The sequence below is a fragment of the Mustela putorius genome, unplaced genomic scaffold (genome assembly GCF_011764305.1).
Source record: "Mustela putorius furo isolate JIRA1106 unplaced genomic scaffold, ASM1176430v1.1 tig00537227_pilon_pilon_pilon, whole genome shotgun sequence".
NCBI classification, from domain to species: Eukaryota; Metazoa; Chordata; class Mammalia; order Carnivora; family Mustelidae; genus Mustela; species Mustela putorius.
Genome location: NW_025422368.1, coordinates 20733111 through 20757621, shown reverse-complemented (window position 1 = coordinate 20757621; position 24511 = coordinate 20733111). Strand labels below are relative to the sequence as shown.

The 24511-nt window shown below is 37.0% G+C and overlaps 1 protein-coding gene across 8 annotated transcripts in view; it reads left to right on the top strand.

Moving 5' to 3' along the window:
* The window catches only part of SOX5 (SRY-box transcription factor 5), a 994837-nt gene that overhangs the window by 502051 nt on the left and 468275 nt on the right, over positions 1–24511 (top strand). Inside the window, exon 3 of one of the 8 annotated variants that reach the window (XM_013047552.2) lies at positions 2703–2763. The exons of the other annotated variants lie outside the window; for them this stretch is intronic. Coding sequence (XP_012903006.1) covers positions 2759–2763 — 5 coding nt within the window. The 5' untranslated portion in view covers positions 2703–2758. The remainder of the gene's footprint in view (positions 1–2702; positions 2764–24511) is intronic. 8 annotated transcript variants of the gene reach the window in all.

Sequence of the window (24511 nt, the reverse complement as noted above, 5' to 3'; positions counted from 1 at the left end):
AAATTACAGACTGATGCTGTTCTCAAGACACATCCTAGAGCAAGCCCAGTCAGTTAGCTTTGCAGATTAACCCTGTGTACCTTCACAGTATTTAATTATTTGGTAAGGGACAGTAGAAGCATTTAAGAGTTTGAATGCCAAAAGCTGTTGAAGTAAGTGTAGTGTTGGAATGTTTAATGGCATTAATTATCATTTATACATGAACCTACTCCTCCTTAAGGCCCAGGAGGCAGTGACTCACTGGGTTGTCATTAACTGTCATTATTGCTAGTAGAGTCAACTTCTTATTCATATAAACAAAGAAAAAAATTAATGAAAAACATGTCATTCTATAATACAGTGTTGGTGTTGCTAACTTATTCTGTGTCTTAGAATTCTATTGGCATTTTGAAATGTAGATGAATCTCAATATTTTCATCACGACAGTTTAAACAATTTCTGTGTGTGTGTGTGTGTGTGTGTGTGTGAGTGTTAGATTTTTCTTTGTGCTAACATTCTCTTGGTATGAAAAAAAAATACCTTACAGACTATCTGCAGAGAGTTTTACTTTTGTTTTAGTTTGATCATTTCTGAAAGATGCAGATATCGATTCAGAAGGATAACCACCTAGAGATGGAAACAAATAGTCGGCCAGGTCAGGGCAAACTTTCTCCAGTATGAGGATTTGGCACTGTCCAGTTAAACCATTCACATTTTGTGATCAATGAGGGGAAACCAGGAGGGTGAATAGTTGTAGAAATTTTAGTTGCATTAAGTTAAAGTATTTTCAGTTATATGTAGTGGGGGAGATGCTTTTCTTTCTTTTATTAAGAAATTATTTACATGTAAGGGCCAGATGAGTTGGACTGTGATTTTTCTTTTTAAATCTAATATGTTTACTGAATTTTATTTATGGTCACTTGTTTCTGGATGTGATATTATGTTGTTTGGCTTAAATGAAAGAAGAAAGAAAAATATCCCTGTACCCTTCCTTTGTGTTCTTTCTGTACCGCAGTGTTTCTTTGTTTTAGGCATGCTACTTTCTTTGACTTATACATTGTAATAGCTTCAAATAATCCATTAGGAAAGCCAGTTTTTATTTCTGATTTTGCATTTTTATTTGTGAATTTTTTTTTATCACTGTAGATAGTTATGGGGTTCACGTCCTGACTGTATATATGAGTGTAGGATAGGCTGAAACGTAAAGTGTGGTTGTTCTCATTGGTAACACTTACCGAGTAAGTGCATGTACTAAGACCAGAGTTGGTGAAATTAAAAAGTATATGGCATTAGGATAAGATGTGGGTACAAGTTGACAAAAATAATAATATTAAGTTTTCTACCCCCAGGGTCACTTAGACTCTTCTCACAATGGCTAATACTGCCATTAGTATGTATTGCAGACTCATAATTTGCTAGGCACAGGAAAAAAAATAAAAAAGCATTGAAAAGAAATAATGGTGATTTGAGACAGAAATATAAAACAGGATTTCGGATACTTTGAGCTTACATCGTCAGGAGACGCTGGGGTTTAGCATTCTGTTTCATGTGGAGACCCGCAGTTAATATGGTCCTTGTTGAAACTTAAAACAGCTCTATTAGTAGCTTGATTGAGAAGGGGGGAAGAGGCCTAGAGTAAACAAAAGTGTGCGTTTTTAAGACAGCCTAATTGTATACAGTACATTTGCTTCCGCGGTTCCTTCTAATCCATCAAACAGTAAAATGCACAAATTTATTCTATTACAGGAGATACAATTGTTAGATAAGTCTAATACTTGGACCAAAAGGGGAAATGGCATCTGTTTAACAATTCTCTATTGTTCAAAGGATCATAGAAGTCCTGTTGCCTGCCTGTCGCATTCAATCAAGTTGCGTAAAATACTGCTGTGGAGAAAAGGAGGGAGGGAACCCTTAAAGTACATGCTTACACCTTTCTGCAAAAGTTCCTCCAGAGGGATGGTGATGAGAGTCCCAGGGGCAGGGGAGAATTGGGTGTTGTGAAGTGACAGTCATTGGTTCTCCCGCACCCCCATCCCTGTCTTTGACTTTGGTACTGCCCAGGAAAGCCACAGCAGTTGGAACTAATTGTAACTGGCTCAGGAAAGTCTTCATTAGCACTACCACACATGGTTACCAGATGTGCTGAAGGGCGAAGGAGGGGGGAGGCATCTAGAGAGGGGAGAGGAACAAGTAGCTTCATTTGAAAACTTAATAATCTGCCTTTTGTTTCCAAGTGTATTGTGTTAGAGAAAGGGGGAAAAAAGAGAGTTGGGGAAGATGAAATGCCCTCTTATTCACTCATTCTCTGGAAGCTGAATGGAACTCTTTGTTTCCTTCAAAATGTCAACATTTTTGGTGACTCTCCATGTGTTGGAAATGTTCCACTTTCTCCACCAGCGTCAATGAAAATTACCTGGATTATCAAAACAGTTATGCTTCCTAATGGCTGAGAATGATACTCCCAAAATTTGGGGTTTTGAATGGAGATTTGATTTCTAAAATATGTAAATGAACTGTAAAAACTTTTGTCTTCAAATTACAAATTCCAGCTAAACATCACTGAAAACGAGAGAACAAGGTTCTCATCTGTCCCTAATCCTGATTCAAGTCGGGGTAGCGTGGGGCAGCATTGCATCTTCTTTTGTAGGACTGGGCTACTTTTAGCTATAAAGAGTACTGATTATAGAAGCTTGCGTTAAATATGTTATTTGTACTACATACAGGTAAGCTCCCTGGAAATCTGGAGTCATTTTTACTCACTACGTTCGACAAGAGAGCAATGAAGTAAGAGAATTTCTATTGTTTCTGGAAATGTTATTTATCATTTTCTCACCGAACTCTATACCTCTATCTATGGGCACAGATTATTCTGGAAGGCCAGTGAGAACTATTCTAGATGAAACCTCTGGTTTCAAAATGGAACTTTTTGATGCTGCAGAAAATTGTGACATTTAAAAATATCATCATTTGAATTATCCTAAAAAGCAAAGAAACTTGAATTACTATTTATCTATTTACAGCCTGGATTGATTTTTTTTTTTTTTAATTTTACTTTGCTGTGATACTAGAGTTTCAAAGTAAATTTTTTTTTTTTTAAGTTTGGCATCAAAAGCTTTGAATAAATGATTTATAAAAATCTTGAATTCTGCAAATAAAAATTTCAAGACTGGCTAGCTATTTTACTAGCAATTTTAGGACAGTGCCTTTTTGGGTGATGCTTTATCACTTCCATTCCTAATCCTGCAATAGAATCATAAAGACATTTGGAAAAAATTATAACAAAATGGACATGAAAAGTTACTTCAACTGGTTTTGGAAAAACATGGTTTAGATCAATTTCCTATTTAGATAAAAGACTCAGTGGTTTTTAACCTATTGCGGGTCATGAAACCAGTTAAAATTTTGATGAAATCGATGGACCTTCTTCTCACAAATGCTTATACACAAATTTTAATGTGATTTAGGACCATTCCCCCCTAATCCAGCTTCTTTCAATTTGAAAGTACCATACTAGAGCCCTCCAATGTATGTGCCTCCAAAAGAAAATACCCACAAAGTACAAATGTTATAAAGTGTGAAATATATGATTTCTATATTTGGTCCTAAGTGGTAGAAGAGAATATAGCCTGAAGGAAATTTCACTGAAAATGAAATGTTTTTTATTGCTGTATTTAGCTGCTACTGGTAGAGATTCACCTATACAGTTTCTTTAGTCAGGTTTTAAGTCTCCTTCAGAAAGCAATCATGCCTTCTCTCTCACGTTGACTTTGCAAAGAGCTTAGTACAGCTTTTCACACCCAGTACTCCCCTGGCATGGTCTGCTTGAATGAATAAATGAATCAATGAATGGGTTAATTTTTAAATGTTGTTTGTTTGTAGCTGCTACAGTTAAACAGCAGGAAATACTACCAACTGAACTAATTCTTCATACAAAATTTGCTATGAGAATATTACTTATTGTGGTTTTTAAAATTGAACAGGAAAAAATTCAGCCTTGAATTTTTAGTATATTATATCAAAGGCTTCCTGGGACACTATGTGGCTGGTTTTACTATAGGTAAAATTACAAAAAGTATTGATTGGTATTTTCAGGAACTAAATGTTTTTAGATGGTATTTAAAAATGCAGATTTAAATGATGTTTAATGTCAGAATAGTGTGTGACAAAAACCTATGTTTATAATAATATGTCTCTTTTCCTTTCCTGCCATGGCTTCTATTATCATTCTTATATTGACTATGATTACTTGTAGAAAATCAAAACAATGTCAGCACATTGATGTTTATGTAATATTAACTATTACTGTAATTTCCCCCATAATTTATTATTGCACCCACAGCCCCAGTGTTATCATTTGCTAAATCAAATCCATCTACTATCTGTATGCTGATTTTGTGCAGTCCCTCCCCCTCCTCATTCTAATTGCTTTAACTTAGACCTCATCATTGCTTAGTAACAATAACAGCATCGCCAAACACTTGCTTGTCTCCGCTTCATGTTCAGTATTTCCTCAGTTTATGATCCTTATGAAACATAGATTTGACTCTATCATGCCAATGCTGGAAATCACTTTTGGTAACATTACCTATGGATCAAATCAGGAAGTCACAGCTGGCCGCAGAGTTCTTTATAACATGTCCCCTGCCTCAGCCTGTACTGCTCTCCCCGCATTATGATCTCCAGCCATACTGAGTGACTCTGGGTTCTTAATTTTTTTTAATGCTTTGTGCCAGTGATTCTCATTCTCCAAGATGTGATTTAGGGCTAATCTATTCAGAGTGCTAAAGTAATATTTTATAAAGACTTTTACGAAGACTAGTAATTTGGAAATTAGAAACTGGAATACAGAAGAACATCAAAACCTGAAGAGACTATTTTTGTTAGTGAACTATACAAAAAAATTACTACTTCTATTTGTGTTTCACACAGTTGGCACAACACAGCCACTTAGAACATGGACTCTAGAACCAGATCAGCTCCGTTCAAATCCACACTTCTGTTCCTCACCTTGTGACCCAGCATATAACTTTACCCCATCAGTAAAACAAGGGTGAACATAAACCCAACCCCCAGGGTTGTTATGAGAATTAATGTATTAGTATATATATAAAGCAGTTGGAACCAAGTCTAACACATATGAAGTGCTTCATTGGTATGATAAATTGGAGTGACCAATATTTCTCAATTGCTTTATTAACTAGCGCTCTCCAAAAATATAATATTAAATATTAAAAGTTGATTGTCCTCCTATTTTAAAAAAATAATAATTTTATCTTCAAACTACTGTATTTGAATATTCTAGGCCTTTCTTCCTAATTTCTTCATCACTCAGGAACTTTAAAAAGCGTAGGAACTTAAAGGAAACAATATTAGAAGATAGTGGTCAACATTTTTAAAAGGCATAAATGCAGTTAGGAGCTCAGCCCAATGAAAGCAGTATTCACTGGACAGGCAAAGCTGGGGCAAAATGGAAGTCTATCTAAAAATAAAATGTCGAGAAAGTTTTGGCTCTTGGTAAAGTATCCCATTAAGGTACATTTAACTGTATAAAATGGATGAAGAATTATCTCAGTTTTAAAGTAATTGTAAACAGTTGCTAAGCAATATAGGAAATAGAAAACAATGTAAATTTGCTATTAAAATGTTACTGGGGGCACCTGGGTGGCTCAGTCTGTTAAGTGCCTGCCTTCAGCTCAGCTCATGAGCTGAGGGTCCTGGACTCGAGCCCCACGTTGGGCTCACTGCTTAGCTGAGGGGTCTGCTTTTCTCTCACTCTTTGCCTCTCCTTTCTGCTTGTGTTCTCTCTCTCTCAAATAAATAAATACAATCTTTTAAAAAAGTTATTGTATGAGAAAAAGTATATTTTAAGCCTTCTCACTGTGTCTTTTATAGATGAGGATATTTAGTCATTATTTCTCAGAAAATTATAATATGACTATTTATTTTTAAATATGATTGGGTTTGCTTCTAGCTAGCACCAACTTATTTGTTGACTTGGGGCCTTAACATTCTTTTCTTGTGTTGAGGTAAAGTGTTCTTTCTCTTATTTGTTTTCAGAAACATGTAAAAAATGTATTTTAAACCCACTAAATAATATTAAATAGATGTTTGCTGCTAATTAGTGTATGGTTTGAATTGTAATTATGTCATCCAAAGGGACTTATAAATACAGTCTAGTTAAAATGTGATTCAATCTTCAATCATTCACAGAGGCATACATTCATTATTATTCATTTAGTGCTCTCTGATTTGAGCTCTGAATGTAATCCAGGAAAAGATGGAGGGATTTTACTTTTATTGTCATGATTTAATATAGCAGATCCCTTAGTTATCATCCTATACTAATCCAGGGATTGTTACAACTTCTTAGAGTCTGTTATTTGATTTTTAAATTAGTCTGTGTATCGTACTGGCATAGCAGCATATAAATTCAAGAGGTTAGAAGAAGATGCCACATATCACTGCGAGACAATCAGCATATATTTTCCTACTGTCCAAATTTTGGTTTAACTTTAAATGAACCTTCGTTTCAGCTATTTAATATATTACCACTTTAAAACTCTTATCATGGCTCCTATTAATCTAAATTATAAAGAAACTGCAAACTCCATTTGTCCAACCATCTTTAGTAAGTCCCTGCTGTGTGATAGGCACTGTGCTAAGTGTGAGGTGTTTTGCACTGAATAGGACAATTCTGATCTCCTGCCCCCAGGGATCTTACAGACTAGAAGGGAATAGAGTCATTTAAAAAGTATGTTAGTATGAAAGTGTTGATCACCACAAAGGTTTTGACTACGGGAGGTGCAGAGGAGGAAAACGTCATAATCAAGACGGCCAGAGAACTGCATCCTAGCCCCATCCCCAAAACCTGGAAGCCACGCAGTAGCAGTTTTTAAGGCCTAGAAGTGAAAGCATGACGAAATTAGGGAACAGGCAGGCGAGAAATTTGGGATAGCGGAGAGAATATTGAGCACATAGTCAACAGGAACTAGATTGGGAAGGGCCCTGGAAGCTTGCTAAAAATGCTGGACTTTTCTTAGAATTGTGGTGGCAATGGAAACGCATGATGTGATTCAATCTGCATTATTTAGAGATGTGTTAAATGTGAGGGGACGGATGTACTGGGGGAAACACGATTGGAGGTAGGGAGATAGGATGAGTAGTCTCCCTTAGTGGTCCAGGGAGAGATCATGGTAACCTAATGTTAAAAACAGAGCCAAGTTCTAATATTGGGGGACTCAAGGGCAGGAAAGTGGCTTCGACTGATGGAAAAGTGGGCACGTGAACGAGGGGCTTCCTTAGAACGGTCTCTGTACATGTCCCTGACTGACATTCACACTGCCCTCCTTAAGACTTTTCATTCTGGTCTTAAAAAATACTATGTGGTATTGCCTTCAAATAGTAATGTAAATAACCATTTTAGCAGACGGGACTTCGCTTTTGCAAATGATGCTGGGAAGACTTGCCTTCCACTGATTGACATTTCATCTTGCTATGCCTCTGCCTAAAGTTGAGTAATGTGACAATGAATGATGTCAAAGTCGAGAGAGATTTAAGAGGATATTGATGGGACCTAATCATTTACTGGATGGTGGGGATCAAGCCTAATTTTTGAACTTTGGAGTTTCAGGGAATAACTGCGCCACTTCAAAAACATTGAGGAGGAGCAGGGGGAGATAAGAATTTTATCTTAAACATGCTGAGTTTTAGGTAACTGCAAGATATTCAGATGAAGATACAGAAAGCAATAGAATAATAGAATACGGTAGTCGGAAGTCAAGAGCAGAATTGAGTGACTGTTTTCATATAAATGGTGCTTTGGAGTCGTGGCAGTAAATAACACACAGAACAAACAAAGAAAACTGCCTACTGTCGATCATGAAGAATTTCAAGTTTTAAGAGTCTGTTGGCGTTGGCTGGACTCTCAGAAGCTGAGGGAGAAGGTATTTTGAGGATATAGGAGTATTTAGTAGGGGCAGACGTGTCATGGACTTAAGCAAGAGAAGGGACACGTGAATCAGTGTCTGCTAGTTTTATTAATGTGAATGAAGAGATTTAGTAGATTCAAAAGGACTGAATGATGAAGCAGGGAAATCTTGACATGTTTTGCTGTGAAGAATTCATGTTAAGCAATGGCACTGTAACTCTATCAATATGATATGAATTTTCGTGGGTTCGCTTGGCTTTCAAATTAACTTTTAAAAGTTTATCTATGTATAAATCTTTCTTAAATGCTTCACTGCTGCTGTGGCCTGGGGTTTTATATTCACAATTGCTGCAAAGCCCTTAGAGTCTGGTGTGAATTTGTGATGGTGATACACTATTCCCCCGGTGGCTTCCTCTTCTCCTGAGTGGATGAGATTAAGTTAACTCTTTGGTAGATGTGCAGTGGAGAACTTTACAGAAATCTTTGCATACAATTTCACATCCATAGCCAGAGTCAATAGCTCCTCTGTGTATCAGCCTTATCAGTTCTATCAATGTAGTCATGGGATTTTTTTCCAGCCATTAATTATAATCAATGATTTAAAAAAAATTTTTTTTTCAGATTTCCCATTCCCTTTAATTTTTTTTTTTTTTCCTTTTGAATTTTACTATAGTTGACCAACCTGTTACATTCGTTTCAGGTGTACAACGTAAGCGATTCAACTTCTCTGTATGTTATGCCATAGATTTCTGGCTTTTGAGATAAGAAATCTTTTATATGCAGAGTGTCTAAAGCAGAGTGAATAAGCTCTTTACATCTAAAGATTATGTTGTCTTTTGCAGTCCAGGAAATAAGTGAGTATCACTGAAATCTTGACTCCCATGGTTACTCTGTCAAAATCATTTCCTCTAGGAAGCAAAAGAGTCAAACTGCCAATGCCAAATTTAGTTTTTCCTTGCTTCCTTTTTTACTATGTTTACCCTAAATATCACGAGATATTTTGCTTTCTTCCGACTACTTAAGAGTGTAGCTGTGTTGAATCTGGCCTTTCAAAATGAGGTTAAGCCATGTCGGGTATGTTCAGATTCTAAGATTTTATTTAAATACAGTAATCCAATCTGTTATAGAAATGTGGATTAGAAAGTAAATCTGGTCTTCAGGAGCTAACTGTTAAGTATATAGAGTTCCTTGATTTATTATTTTGTTTTTGCTAATCTTAATATTCCTTACATTAGTGAGAGCCAGCACAATTTTCTGATTCATTTGAGAAGAAAATCAGTAGCCACAAATGAATATTGTTATTTATTCCCTAGAATACTTTAGTTCACTTATTGTAGTCATTGATTTTTTTTTAAATGTATGGTATTTTACTTTGTGAATAACGTTGTTTAAGTTTTATTGGTGTTTTATTAATGCCTATTTGTTTGTCAGCTGTCAGCTGATTTGAGGATTCACCAGGAATATTTTACTCTTCCTTACAATAAGTTAGATATCACTAGATAGGGCCAGAGTATCTCTCCATAGGAAGAAGTAAATTCATCCTTCTATGACTTGAAGGACCAGACAGAGAGTCACTGTTCTTTATATCTAACATAATATTTTCCTTGGGAAAACTGCTCGCAAATTTATTATGTTAAAAAGTAGAAATGGGAGATGTTTAGGCAGGAGAACTAGAGTTGAACTGGTAACTTTCAATTCTTTCTCTCTAGACTAGATTCTTTTCCTTGTTTATGTAACCTTCAGACCTTTTGTATGAGTTTAGAAAAATGTTTCTTTCCTTTAGACACACACTGGGATTACCCTGGTCTCAGATTCCTGGCTGTCACGCAGCCAGGAATCGCAATCTGTATGTTCCTATCTTTCCATTTCTCACTCTAGTGTTATCTTTTAAATATGAATACCTGTCCTCTCCGACTTTGCTCGGATCCCCTCTGTTCAAGAGCTTTCTATTTTGTTACCTTTCATTTTTTTACCCTTTTCTTTCTCTTTTCCATCTTATGCCTTAAAAAGAGGATAGTTAATATTTAAGAGTATGTTCCACAAAAAAAAAAAAGAGTATGTTCCACAGATGTCTTTACATAATTATTAAAGAATTTTTAAAAATAACTGCACATTTAAAATATAGTCAAAAGAATGATTTTAATAAAGAATTTTTTTTGGTAACTAAAAATTTAAATTTTAGTAAATGGAAGGATTTTGATAAATGTTTAATTATACTTTGCAGGTGATACTTTATCTTCTTTTTTAATAATCACAGTTTTTATATACATAGAGATTACCATGTTAAGAGAAACCATTTCTGGAATTTCCTATGGGATAAATTTAGTATGGATTACCAATCTTACTCTACTTTGCTCAGTGAAAAATCTAAGTGCTTAAACTCAGGTTTTATAATCTTTTCATAATTAGGTCAAATAAAATTCTGAATACTCAGAGTTACAGGTTAGGTATGTTATGGTTATTAAGGGTCATAGTTCTTTTTCATATATTCTGTCCAACCCTAACAATTATTGACCCCTTCCGCTTGTTACCTTGGCAGCATCTGTGAGTATGATCATTTGGAATTAAGGCTTGAAAATTATTACACATATTTAGAAATGTCTAAAATGTAGACTAAATGCTTACTAAAGCCATAATATTTTAAGAAAAGCATACCAGAGTGGTAAAAACCTAACACTCTGAGTTTCAGAAGCTTGGGTCTACCATTAAGTCATATGTTCCTTACACATGAAAAAGATAAAGTACCCCGAGGGCCAGGATTAAGACTGTTTTAGTTGATGCTATATTCCCAGTACTTAACACTTAGCAAGCACTCAATAAATATTGAAGGAGTTAACAAATGGATACAGGAACCTCATTGCTTTTATAAAGACTTCAGTTAAAAAATAAATTATACATATATGTATATATATATATAAATTATATATATTGAAATTATATATATATAATTATATATGTATATATATACATATATATGCATATATATATGAATGACACATTTACTTGCTCAATTAGTGGGAGTCATTTTTATGATTCTTCCATGTCTACTCTAAGGATAAATATTTAAATGACCCCAAATTTAGCACTGTGTGTGGCAGCATCAAAATTCAGTAAAAGGAGAAATCAAGTTTAGCAATTAATTTGGATGCTTATTTTGGTGAGTATAATTTGAAGTAATGTTTAGAAACTATCTGAAGCAGTCAACATGTTCTGTGGTGAGATAAAATTTATTTCTCCAAATCAGACACCATAGACTTAAAATGTTTACAAGATAATGGTACATTTTATATCTGGGATTTGGACAGCTTCTCTGAGTTTCAGACTAATATGAAAAATATAACATTCATCCAATTTCTGAGGTTTGTCTTAACTATGCAGATCAAGTAATAGTGCTTTTTGGAAAGGAAATGAAGTGGCTTTAAGAGAAACTTGAATAATCCTTAAAAAGCTCTTGATACAGCTGTTCTATCATATGTAACAAACATCTGAATATGCTTCCTGAATGTACTTATTATGTGATAGTTACATGTCACATAAGGAACATAGCTTGCATGAGGGCTCCCTGGGAATTATAACTCCTAGATACATTTACAAATTTTTTGATACCCATTAAATCAGAATATAAAACTTTAGGTTTCAGATATGGGGGTTAATTTGCCAAAAGCGATGACATTACACCTTTGAATATCTCAGAATTAGAAATCATAATTTTCCCTTGAGAAGTCACCCAACCCAAACAATGGCAATAAATTTCAAGGAGGTATGCGTGCCATTTCTTTACTCATGATAAGAAGTTTTGTTGAGGGCACTGCTATCTTCCAATGGTGCAGCTAAGAGAAAAGCCATTCATTCATTCAATGATAGTGAACAAACAGTATATTAAAATGCTTTTCAAAACATTATATATATATATGATATATACACCCCTGTGTTTGTTGATTATTTACAATAGCCAAATTATGGAAGAAGCCCAGTGTCCACTGACAGATGAATGGAGAAAACATTTGTGGGACATATATGATACATCATGTGTGTGTGTATGTGTGTGTATATATACACACACACATATATATCCCACATCTTTTATATACACACGCACACACACACACACACACACACACACAGACATATACATACATACAATGGAGTATATATATTATGGATATGGATATATTATATTACATACATATATATATACACACAAATATACGTAAAATGGAATATTACTCAGCCATTGAAAATGAAATCTTGCCATTTGCAACATCATGGAGGGAGCTAGAGAGTGAAATAAATCAGGGAAAGACAAATACCATATGATTTCACTCATATGTGGAGTTTAAGAAATAGAACAAATGAAAAAAGGAAAAAAGAGACAAACCAAAAAAACAGACTCTAATTATAGACAATTAATGGTTACCAGAGGGGTGGTAGGTGTGGGTATGGGTGAAATAAGTGAAGGAGATTAAGAGTACACTTACCATAATGTGCACGAAGTATTGTATAGAATTGTTGAATCACTGCCTTATAGACCTGAATCTAATATAACACTGCATGCCAACTATATTGGATTAAAATTTTTAAAATGAAGCTAAAAATGCTTTTGAACTTAATTTAGTTGAAATTATCTTTCATCAATAGGTTCTCATCTTTCTGAGAAGAGCATCCTTTCCGGCCTCTGCAAACAGACAGATCCCCCAAACAAACAACAAATAAACAGAGGCACGACAAGGCTCACAGCTTAGGTAGGGGGCACCTATGGAGCAATGGTATCAATAGAATGAGCCCTGCCAATCCTTTAGAAGGAGATCCCACTCTACTGTGCCAAGTTTTGTGCTGGGTGCTGGGAAGGGACAGCAGTGAATGGCTATAGAGATCTTGTAGAATGGTACGCAAATTACAACGGCTACACAACTCTCATTGAATCTTAATCGCCTCCTCTTACAGAATTTCAGAGGTTTCCTAATGTTTTTAGGATGACACCAGAATCCTTAACATGGCTTACAAGGGTTCCTTTTATGATCCAGGGTCCATCTGCCTCTCCAAAATCATCTCACACTGCCCTCTGCCTTGCCACCTGAGATCTAGGCCCATGCCCTTTTCAGACCAATCCCCTTGTCCTACTGTTTCAGACAATAGAGACTCTGCTTCTGTCTTTACTCTTTCTACCAAGTTCACACTTGAGAAAAAAAGTGTCAATTCTTCAGGGAAAGATCCCCCAGCCTCCCTTAATAGGTTAGAACTTCATGTTACCATGTATCTCTCTTTTGTGATGCCCATCACATTTTTTTTAAAAGATTTTATTTATTTATTTGTCAGAAAGAGAGAGAGAGAAAGAACACAAGCAGGCGGAGAGGCAGGCAGAGGCGGAGAGAGAGGCAGGCTCCCTGCTGAGCAAGGAGCCCGATACAGGACTCAATCCCAGGACCCTGGGATCATGACCTGAGCCAAAGGCAGTGGCTTAACCCACTGAGCCACCCAGGTGTCCCTACATCACATTTTAATTTGCATTTATTTATGCATTTGTTTATTATCTCTCATTGACTACATTGTAAAAACCATGAGAACAAGGATATTATCTGCTTTCCATCATCTTTTTGTCTCTACTGCCTAGCACAATGCCTGACATATACTAAGCACACTCAAAAAAATATTTGCTCAATGGACAAAGGGATAGATGCAAACGGACGACACAAGATACACCTGAATATGCTTATGTCCAATAAAAGATGCCCTGACAAAAGACTATGGGAGTTTAGGGGAACAAATGAATTTCTCGAATGACTTAATCTAGAATACATGAAGGTGCCAACGACTGTTGCCTTCTGTTGAAGAATAGAGGCTGAAAATCTTGCCACAGCAGATTGAATAATACAAATCCCAAGTCCAGAGTTGCTAAGCACCTGTCATGTCTAGGGCACTTTATTAAGCATTCCAGGGGCTCACGCATATCAGAATTCTATTTGCCATCATTGCCATAAGATACTGGTGCTGACCCTGGTGGGCCAAAGGGCTACCTTGGGATTCTTATTAAAATCCCCCAAAGATCATACTACTGTCATTTAAGAAAAACTACCCAATTTGCTAGAATTTCATTTGAGGAGCCCTGGGCCTTGATTATACAGGCCAATGTCGTAATGGTCCTGAGAGGTTACCGTTAGTAGCTCTTTGGTGTTGACAGGGTGCAAAGTGTTAAGGCTGCAGTGTAGTCAGCACGTCTTCAAACCACTTAAGCCCGTCTTGCTAATGAGAGACTATTATTCTCAGCCTACACCCGTCCTTCGTGCAGTCTCTAAGACAAGGAAACCCCAAATGTGGATGAACTTTAAAGCTGCTGAGGAAGGGCTGGGGGTGCCTGGCTGTGTCTCTCAGGTCTCCTGTGAGCCCTGGCCTCATCTCACACAGAGCTCCTGAGCTAGCCATAGAGAGTGCTCTGTCTTCTGATACCCCCTGAAATCTCAGGGACCATACCTCTCACTCTTTTGCCTTTTGTTTAATAGGCAGACATTGTCTCCTTTCCTCATCCTCTCTTGATAAATGCATTTGTCTCACCACCACCCTCCCAGAGCTGTGGCAGTGATGTCACACGCCTCTGGTGGTTATGACTCTGTTGCTGCTGGTGAAGACCTTTCTCTGGAAAGGGAGCAGGCTCTGCGGGCTCAGTGCCAAGTGTCCAGCTTCCTCCCTAAGCCAGCAGTTGTTGAGATGTTTTCTGCAGGGCAGACCTCGTCTTCTTTAATCACTGGTAATAATGAAGTTTTTGTCATATTAAAGGGGAAAGAAGAGAAGCGATTGAGAATAGTTTGAGAGGATGACTGTGCCGTCCCTCGGGTCCAACGACAAGAGGACTACAATGGGTAGCTTTCAGAACTACATATGGTCTTCCTTCCGAGGGATTTGATTAAGCGACTCCGGATGAAATTGAAATCCTGTGATTTGACCTTTGTCTGGCCTGGGAGGGCTGCAATTCGCATAACAATTTCCTTTTGTTCTTTGTTTGGAGTTATTAATCCAACATGAGCCTCAAATTAATCAGGGGTAGTGCGTAGCTACATTTCTAATTCACAGCTCCACTGCTTGTGTCTTTTTTAATTAAGGCCGAATGATAGCAGGCCTTAGCCCTGATTGCCACACTTGCTAACCACACATTGAGGGATGGAGAGGCTAAACAGGCAGAATGAGATTACTTCAAGGTTTCACTTAATTGTTTTCTTCCTTTAAGTAAAGAGCACTGACTGAACATTGTTAATTCTGGGCTGGGATAGCTCTTTTTGTGTGTGTTGCTTATCTTGACTTTGGGATAGGGTGGACAGAAATCCACATTTTTGTAAGTACCCTCAGGTATAATGACCAAAGGGATTACCCAAGTCAAAATTTTAGTTGTTGATTCAAACTGTACCACATACCTTCACGAGGAATGGGAGGTTGGTTAATGGTGGGGGGCCCCCATCAAAGAACTTTGACACTTCATTACCTAAATATTGTGTAGGGTTTGGCTCCTTTGAGACTTTAACATTTCTTAGCATTAGTCAAAACTTTTGTAAGAGTTAATAGATTGGAAGATTTCTCTAATGTGACTTATGTTATTCTAGAATTCAGTACCACATGGTTCTGTCTTTTACCTTGTCAAAGGGATTCAATTACTGGAAGGACCTAATTATAGTTCAGCTTCACAGGCTGTGCCACACTGTGGAACCTGGGATGGATCATGTGGGAAGTTAGTAATGACTTTTTTCCCCTTTGGTAAAAGTTATCAGTTGCCTCCATTCCTTCAATGGCTTTCGTATTTTAGAAGGGAAATATCATATCCAGATATAGATCAGATGATGTTAAGTAAAACCAAACTCCACAATTTACTGAATTACTATGCTTCTCCTTGGATGAAAATGATTACTTATAATGAAAAATCAGCTCTTTGACACTGGGCATATTTAATTAACCACTGTTGCAATGAACTTGTTAGGATCTTTGTACAACTCTGCAGGTAACTTATTCCTCCCTCCTAGTGGCTGACCAACCCAGAAGAGATTAACTATTAACATAGAGCTCTGGCTTGGACGAAGATGTACAGTGGAATCAGCACAGACTCATTTGATGTGTGATCTTTTTCTTCTTGAGACTCAGGTTTTAGAATAAATAGATAAACAACAGGAAGTTGGGTCAGACAATCTATATGATTCCTTTCATCTTTTAAACTATAATTCTATATTTAAATATGCCACTTCAAATCCCAGATATGGACATTTATTTCTCTAATCTTTGTTTTGTCTTTGTCTATGGAAAGTAGTAAGCTTTCACAAAGTAGAGATGTCCATGTCATTTTCATAGGATTAAAGGGTGGAAAACATTTTAATTTAAATGCAGTATTGTATTTCAAATTAGCCTCCTCTTATGGTTGTACTCAATGTTATATTGGGTTTACTAACATTTGAATAAGAATTATATGTGAGGAGGAATATTTAGAGAACAGCATTCAATTTGTAGGGGAAGCAGCACTGAACTGGGAGTCAGGGAATCCTAAGTCAAATTACAGCTCTGCTCTTAACTTGTTGTATGACCATAAGTGCTTAGTGTCATTTCCCATCCAGGTAAAATTAGGAGACTTTGAGACTGATCAATCAAATGTGTTGAATATTGTGTTTTACCTTCTAGAATATTTTCAGCTCTTTAGTGATAGATGTATCAAAAATATAGGGCAACATCTCTACGCAAATGGTAAAAACGGGCAACACACTTAAGGGAAAATGTTTCATCGTTTGCATTTTAAAATCCAATTTTTACTTTTAGGATGACAGACTGTGAAAGTTACCTGTGAGGCTGGGCTGAAAAGAAGAATCCATGAAGAAAGGGATAAGGTGGTGGTTAAAGGGAAATGGGACGTGAAAGAAGGATTTATGTAGATGAGAATGGTTTGAGTGTATAGGTTAAGAAGAACAGGTCAATAAAAGACAGACAAAAGATTGGGGAAATTGATGTAGCAAAGTCAATTTGTGATGTGAATGGGGTGGATCCCAACCATTATTGGGAGTGAACTTCAAACAGAGGAGGAGATGCTTTGTCGTCTGACCTCGCAGGGAATATGACTTGGTGGGTTAAGAAAGTGACGTGTGTGCAGGTGAGGCAAGTGGCGTACACTTACAGGAAGTGAGGTCATTAGAAAGCGATTGGGGTGGTGTTTTAAAGAGGGGGTGAAGGTTGGAGACCATTGCTTAGGGAAGTGAAAGGAGGTAAGAAATGAGGTGTTGCCCAATTTTCTCCAGAGGTGATCCACTGCCCCAAGGTAGATGCGCTTCAGAAAAGGAGATTGTGGAGTTCATTCAGCATGGGAAATCCTGGGGTAGGGCTGTGCAGGAATAAAGCAGAATTGATATGCCTTGGTGCATTGATTATTAATTACTCAAACAATCTTAAATATGAACACAGTCATTGACAATTTAAAGAGATGGAAACAGAGTCCACAGGAAGTCAGATAATGACTCGAAGCCTAGCATCTTTGTCCCTATACCTTACATAGTCACGTAATAGTATAAAACATTCCTCTTTGTTATTTCAATCAGATGACTATATTGAGTCATTAAATGAATTATATGGATGAAAACATTTCTTGTAAGGCTTGTATAAACCTCAACAGCAAACTTTGGTGAGTAGATCTCATTTTACAGCAAATGCCAAATCCATGGAAAATCGAGAAACAAAAATGCAGATATTATGACCACCAATCCTTGGCTCTCAGGGCTATGTCACAGCCTTTTGCTCTCTTTCTCTCTTGGCTGAGATTTAAAAAAAAAAAGAAAGAAAGAAAGAAAGAAAGAAAAATTATTTTAGTCTTTGGAAAGGTTGATAGCCCAATGTAAGTCAAGATATTATTGCCACATTTCCAAAATACAGTTGCCAAACTCTTTGGGGTTGTGATACACCCAGATGGTCTTCCTTTTTTTGCATTTCTGCAAATGTTATTACCAAATACGACAATTTTTCCTCCAAAGTCATTAGAGCCCATTTGGCACCTTCTCTAATCTGTCCTACTTGTTACCTTTTAATTACTTTGTGAGGCGACTAGTTGTCTTGTTGCGGAGGGCCAAATGACCAAGGGGTTAATGCTTTTTCTGTCCCTAGCCAATTGGTTTTTAGTCAATAGTTATTTATGGGGAAGTCCAGGGGCCATTAGTTTTCAAGTATGTGCAGCTGTACTCTTCACAATGACTAGTCCATAAGCAAATGTGGACTTACTTTTTGTGTACGGTTGTTTTTTTCCCTGATTGGTTAGACAATCTGTTGCCATTTATGAATGATTCTTGTTGATGCAAAACATGGCATTGAATTCTATTTTATTATTTGGATTCCATGTTTCATAGGATGCTGTCATCTTGATTCAGACAAGGCACGAGGGTATGCACCTCCTGTCATCAGTGACAAATTGCTCCTGTGAAGCAAAATGTCAAATCCCGCCCACTGTGTGTTAGCTGTTCCATTCCCCATGAATCCCGCATAGGTGCTGATATCCTCATTGTGAAATCAGTGACTGGTTGGCCTTGGCCTTTTTTTTTTTTTTTTCTCATGCTCTGTTCTTTTGGGCATAAGGTAGAGATTACTATTAATGTTTCTTTCAGTTCCTAGAGCTCCTCCCTCTGTGCTGTCTTACTGTGATTTTTTTTTTCCTGCCCTCATTGAATGGTAGTCTTTGATGTCACACAAGAGAATACTGTTGGCTAACAGTCTGGAGGCTGCTTCATTTGAGCTAACCACCACATGAAAACAAATGTGATCCATCATATTTCATTAACTAGCTGTCCTGCTTTTGGGTGCCCTTTTTTGATGTCAGAGTGCATCCTGACAGGAATCAGAAAGATATGTGTGATTAAGAACAGTAATAATGCTTATTGCATTGTATTGTAAATTACCTTCCTGGGCCCTGCTACTTTATCAGCCCCACTGGCATTGGCTCCCGTACATTTTTGACTACTCAGTATATACAGTGTATTAGCGCAATGGAGATCATTATGTGGCCTGTATTTGAGTCATTTTTATTTAAGATGCCAAACAATAAGCTGTTGATTGGGGGAACAAGAGGCGAACAATAATGTTCTGTGTCACATAATACACCACCATTTTCCAGCTTTGCTTTAGAAGGGCCCTCTTTATTGTTTTTGTATAAAAATGGTTCTTAGGAGGAGGAATATTTTGCTGAGGTATGTCATTATTTTGCAAATTTCTATTATCTCATCATGTTGTCTTCATTGTAAATTGCAGCTAATTAGGAACCTAGTTAGAGCCCCAGCTTTGAGGCTGGCTTTTTTGTGAAAAGAGCCCACCGATTACCGCACTACAAGAGAGGAAGGGAGAGAAAAAGGAGATTAATCTGGTTACCTAGGCGACACTCGCTTCCATCTGCGAGGAACAATACATTTTTGTTTCCTTGGCTCAGTTCAGATCTGTTTTGTTTAGAGGGGAAAAAAGAGAGAGAGAGAGGGAGAGAAAGAGAAAGAGAGAGAACGAGAGAGAAAAAGAGAGGAAGAGAGAGGGCCTCGTTCCACAACAATGCTGAATTTTGTCAAGCCCCAGTTTACAGGCCTGATTCCCCTGCAAGTTAGAGGTCTCAGGGGAGTGAGAAGATGAAAGAGATAAGCCCCAAAGTTGTCAAAGGTCATGACCTTGCTTACAAAGCCAGCAGTTTTACCTCTAAATCCCTCTTTCCCCCAAAGCACTTAATAAAATAATATACTGTGTTTCTCCACACCCTGAAGTCCATAATAAGGAACAAGGCCCCCAAACTGTGGATTTAAGGCTTCATTTTTAATTTCATACTAAATAATCAGTGACTCTAAGAAGTTCTTTCTTACTCCAAGTTTTTGTCTGCACAAGTTAACTTTGACTTCTCTGCTTCCCACCCCACCCCCCACCCCAATGGCTCTCCCAGAATCTACCATTTCACTGTGGTGACACATAATATTTAAGATATGATTTTACTTTCCAATGAACAGAACAAACCTCTTGAATCAACCCGTAATTGAGGCTTATTAACTACTTACTTCCAGTTGCTTTTGTTGTACCTCAAACTTGTAAGTCTTTAGAATACGGTGGCCATTTACTTTGCTCAGTGAGGGTGCTGCCTGGCCGTTTGCTGCCTCTTCAGTAATCGCCAGGGGAAGGACTGAGTTGGCACAGAAGCTGGAAGAGTCAGGCAGACAGGCTCAGAAATCTCCGGGCTTCTTCAGGAGAATTGGCTAAAGCCACAGCCTCTGATGAGAGCATAGTGCTTTCGGCATCATGTTCTCACTGGTTCGTATGCCATCACGCATCATGAGCAGTCATCCGGGAAGGTTACGTGTGATGACACCGTTAAAGAAGGATCTAAGAGAGAAATGTTGGCTTATCTGAGATTTCCAGTCATAACATGTATTGATTAAGTCGGAGCAACCAGCTGACTAAAATGCCCTGCTTCTGGAATCCATGCTTCACACCTGTGAATGTCTCCTCACCAGTCCTCTTTTCCCAGGACACTCTTTATAAAAGGGACATAAATCTTTTCCTAACAATTACAAGTTACTAATGGTTCTCAGTATGTTATATACATGAAGAGGCTCTTCTCTTCAAAGGGTATTACCCATCTTTCTTGTCTTATTTGCAAATAGGAAAAAGATACCTACCCAAACAGATTCTGTGCTTCTCACTCAGCTAGCCCTCTACAGCATCGGCCTTCTTTCTTATTCCAACTATCATTTTGGGGCAGCTCCAAATGATCTGTCCCATAGGACTCGTAAGCAGTCTTGGGAAAATATGAAATAGGTTGATAAGTAGTCCTAGAAAACTGTAAAAAATAAATAAACTCCAGCAATTTGAATTCATTCTCACATTTATTAGATTTTATGGATAAAAACAAAAACAAGATCTTGCTTCTTATCTCAAACTTAAACCTTCCAAATGGTACTCTATTTTTTGGAGCCTTTGAGGAAACCAGATAAGCTTTCCAATTTACCCATGAGTACTTCAAATAAGACAAGATACAAATTTGTTTCCTATGGTAAACCCTCAACAAGGGTCTTCTCGGGTAACCTTTTACTGTCTAAGGCCAAACTAGCTAATAGCACATTATTATTAAAAGCTAAGGCATCTTTCTGAAGTTTGTGAAACCACAGTCACTCTTGGTAAGGGCAGGGTTGCATGTGCAGATGTGTTTGAGAAATCCACTTTTAAACAGACACATGAAATAATCTCCTCTTTATCTGAAAATTAATGGCTTTCATGAAGGTGGTTAAGCTATTTGGGCATATGCTCTGAATAAAACTTTAGTAAATTCCATAGTTACACAGAAAAGTAGTTGTAGCAAATAAGTCAACACTGCTCACAATAGGTTTCTTTATAGAAAGTGCTTGAAGCCCTCGTGAGCACTCACTAGAAGGATGCCTGTGTCTCCTTCCTCATCTGTCTGCAGGGTCAGTCCATCCAATTCCTGTTCTCGGCTTACTAGAGTCACGTATGGAACCTAATATCTTTATGAAAGGCTTCGATTGATTATATGCTGAGAAGGTAGAGAAATGAAAATGAGAAAATTGTTTTGTATGTGCAGAAACATATTTTTGTTCACATTGGGTAAGACAAGTTTCTTTAACTACAAAATGTGTTAATCTATTATGAGAATGCAGTTATCACTTAGATGAGATAGGAAGAGCTACTTCCCAACATGCCTGGAGTTAATACAGTGAAGAAGATCTTGATGGATTTAAGAAGCCTTTGGTAGTTCTCTAATGTGTAAGTCTCTCTTGTCTTCAGTACTGACTACTGCTCATTCAAGACCTGAGGTTCCCCCCCTCAGGAAGTAACTTCTAATATTCTGCCCTGAAAAAGTCGCTCGAAATGGATGCAGAGGAAAGAGTGCCACCTGCTGATTTCTCATCCTAAAGCAATTTTGATTTCCTTGGAGGTTTCTCAGATGAGAGCTAGCAATGTGTGGTACTATTTATTAAGTCATAAATGACAAACCCAAAGCCTAGATTTGTGGGGCTACAGTTTTGTGAGCACGGAGTTCTAAGGTTCTTTCAAAAGGATTCAAGGATTGATTGCATATGTTTTCATTCAGTTTAAAATTCTCCCCTTCATGTGGTGGTTTTCAAAAATTTCAAATCCACCATTTCATCAGTTGCTTGCATTTTACTTCTTGTTAGTTACAGAGAAAATTGTGGGCAATATAAGAGTGACTTCCTTGCCATGTGAAATTACCTTGTCCTGAATTTCTTCTGGACTGTTCTCAGTGTGGAAAAACATGTCTCAGGAAAGGTACTTTGTGATGATAGCTTAGAACTGCTCTCAGGAACATGCCTTTTCTTTATTCTGTCTTGCAAGGGAACATACGTCTTTCTTCTTGCCTATGTCACTATGGGAGAGAATTGCTTAAAGTGAAATAAAAGTAAGTATGAACTGGTTCGCTGAATGGCCCAGTAGCAAATTAAGATTGTAGAAATGTATCATTTCTATCTTTCTTGCTAGAGCTTACAATCTAGAGAAATTTTATAAGTTTTTAAACAATTATTAGTACATAACTGCTCAAGTTAAGAGAAGTGGTATGTATCTAATAAAGAAATGAACTTCGATCCAAAGAAGAAAAATTGAAGTAAGCCCTGGGAAGAATTTTCAACTGAAGGTAATTCTGACATCAGATATATCAGTATTATTATTATTATTTTTGCCATACTTTTAACAACTTCAATTAATAAGAGAAAACATGATTTATTTTTATTTTTATTTTTTTTAGTCAGTTTGCTGGGGGGTGGTCCATGTTAATACCATTCCTTAAAAAAAGACAACAAAAACAAAAAACCTCCCAATTTAATTGTAATTTTAAAAGTTGACCAAGATAATGGGTGAGTTGATGCCTGCTTATCCAGAATGAAACTCATCACCTATTGCAGTTTAGTTATCCTTAATTGTTACTTTAAAACACTTACCGTTAACCTGCGCCTCCGGTATTAAGGTGATTTTATCTCCAGTCAACTCAGGCATGAATAAGGTTGCAGGCACAGCAAGTAGAATGAGCAACAAAGGAGTTGTTACCACAAAGGAACAACTCTAAAAATGGGCCAGAGCTGTCAATATTTCCTCCTACTCCACAAAATAAAAGTTGTTAACAAAAAAAGATGGAATCCTTTTTTTGGAGAAATAAAAAAAGAAAGCGAGAATAGATGGAAAGGATAAAAACAAGGAAATTTAGTCACAAAGTGTCCATTTATAAATTTAGTAAAAATAAAACATATTTTCCAATCCTTAGAAAGTGGGATACCAAGATCATGCCATTGATATGAGTCACTATGGTGGTGGTTTTATATTTAGGTGAAGGGAACCTGAGTGTGTGTGTGTGTGTGTGTGTGTGTGCGTGTGTACATTTGTGTGCACGTGTGTGAACACATATACATTATAAGGAACACTGTTTTCTATTTTTACATTTTTAGTGATTTCTCTAGACATTCTGCAAGTAACCCATACTACTTGTGTATAAGTAACTCTACCATATGATATAATAAATAATTTTTTAAATAGAATGTTTCCCCAGATTGCTATATCATTGTTGGGATTTCCCTTCTGATATATCTAATATTTACTTTTCAAAATGAGGAAAAAGAGGCTAGCTATTATATGTTATTCAAAATTTCATCTACTAGCATCTTTGGCACCAAAATGCTATTAATATTTTAGAACATTATTCTAATTGCTAAAGAAAGATTCTCTAAGAAATGCACAGCAACTGGTAGCAAAGGCACTTTTTATTTAAGACACAAGCTCTCTTTTTCCCTTGCTCTGGGGCTGATTGTTAGACCTTTGGCTTAACCTTTTGTATGTTCTATTTAGTCAAAGAAACTGCTACCTCCTATTACTTATTAATAACATTTTTTTCTTATTGGAATCATACCTCTTAGGATGCAATGCGGTGTATAGCTACTGATTACTTCCTTTTTGTGTGTCTCCCCAAACATACACACATAATCATTACTTCCCTTTACATATATTTATTGAGTACCTGTCTATGCCAGGCATGGTTTCAAGGATACATCTTAGGATATATATCAGTAAACAAAACCGGCAAAGATCACTGCCCCTGTGGAACTACATTATAGTAGGGAGGGAAGTCAAAAAGTGAGAAGTTTATCTTGATTGAAAACTTCAGCAAATTATTGAATAGTGAGAATAAGAATAGCCCCTGGCATATAGTAATTTTGAAAAATTTTATTGTTTTGATTGAGAAGTGGGTTTTATTATGAGGAAATGTACGGAAAATAGTCCTATTTCTGTAGTGATAAATTGAATCCAAATCTTAGGCTAGATTTGGATTACTGAATGAGGAAAAAAAAAAAAATTCTAGATGGGGGGCACCTGGATGGCTCACTGGGTTAGGCATCCAACTCTTGATTTGGATCTTGAGGTAATGAGATCGATTTCTGCATCTGGCTCTGCATTGAACGTGGAGCCTGTTTAAAGATTCTCTCTCTTTCCCTCTGTCCCTGCTCTGTTTCTCTCAAATAAATCTCTAAAAAGAAGAAAAGAAAAAAGAAATAGTAGATGGTGAGGACCATGCTGGATATTGGACGATAATTTCTTTGGAAGAATAGGAGACCCACA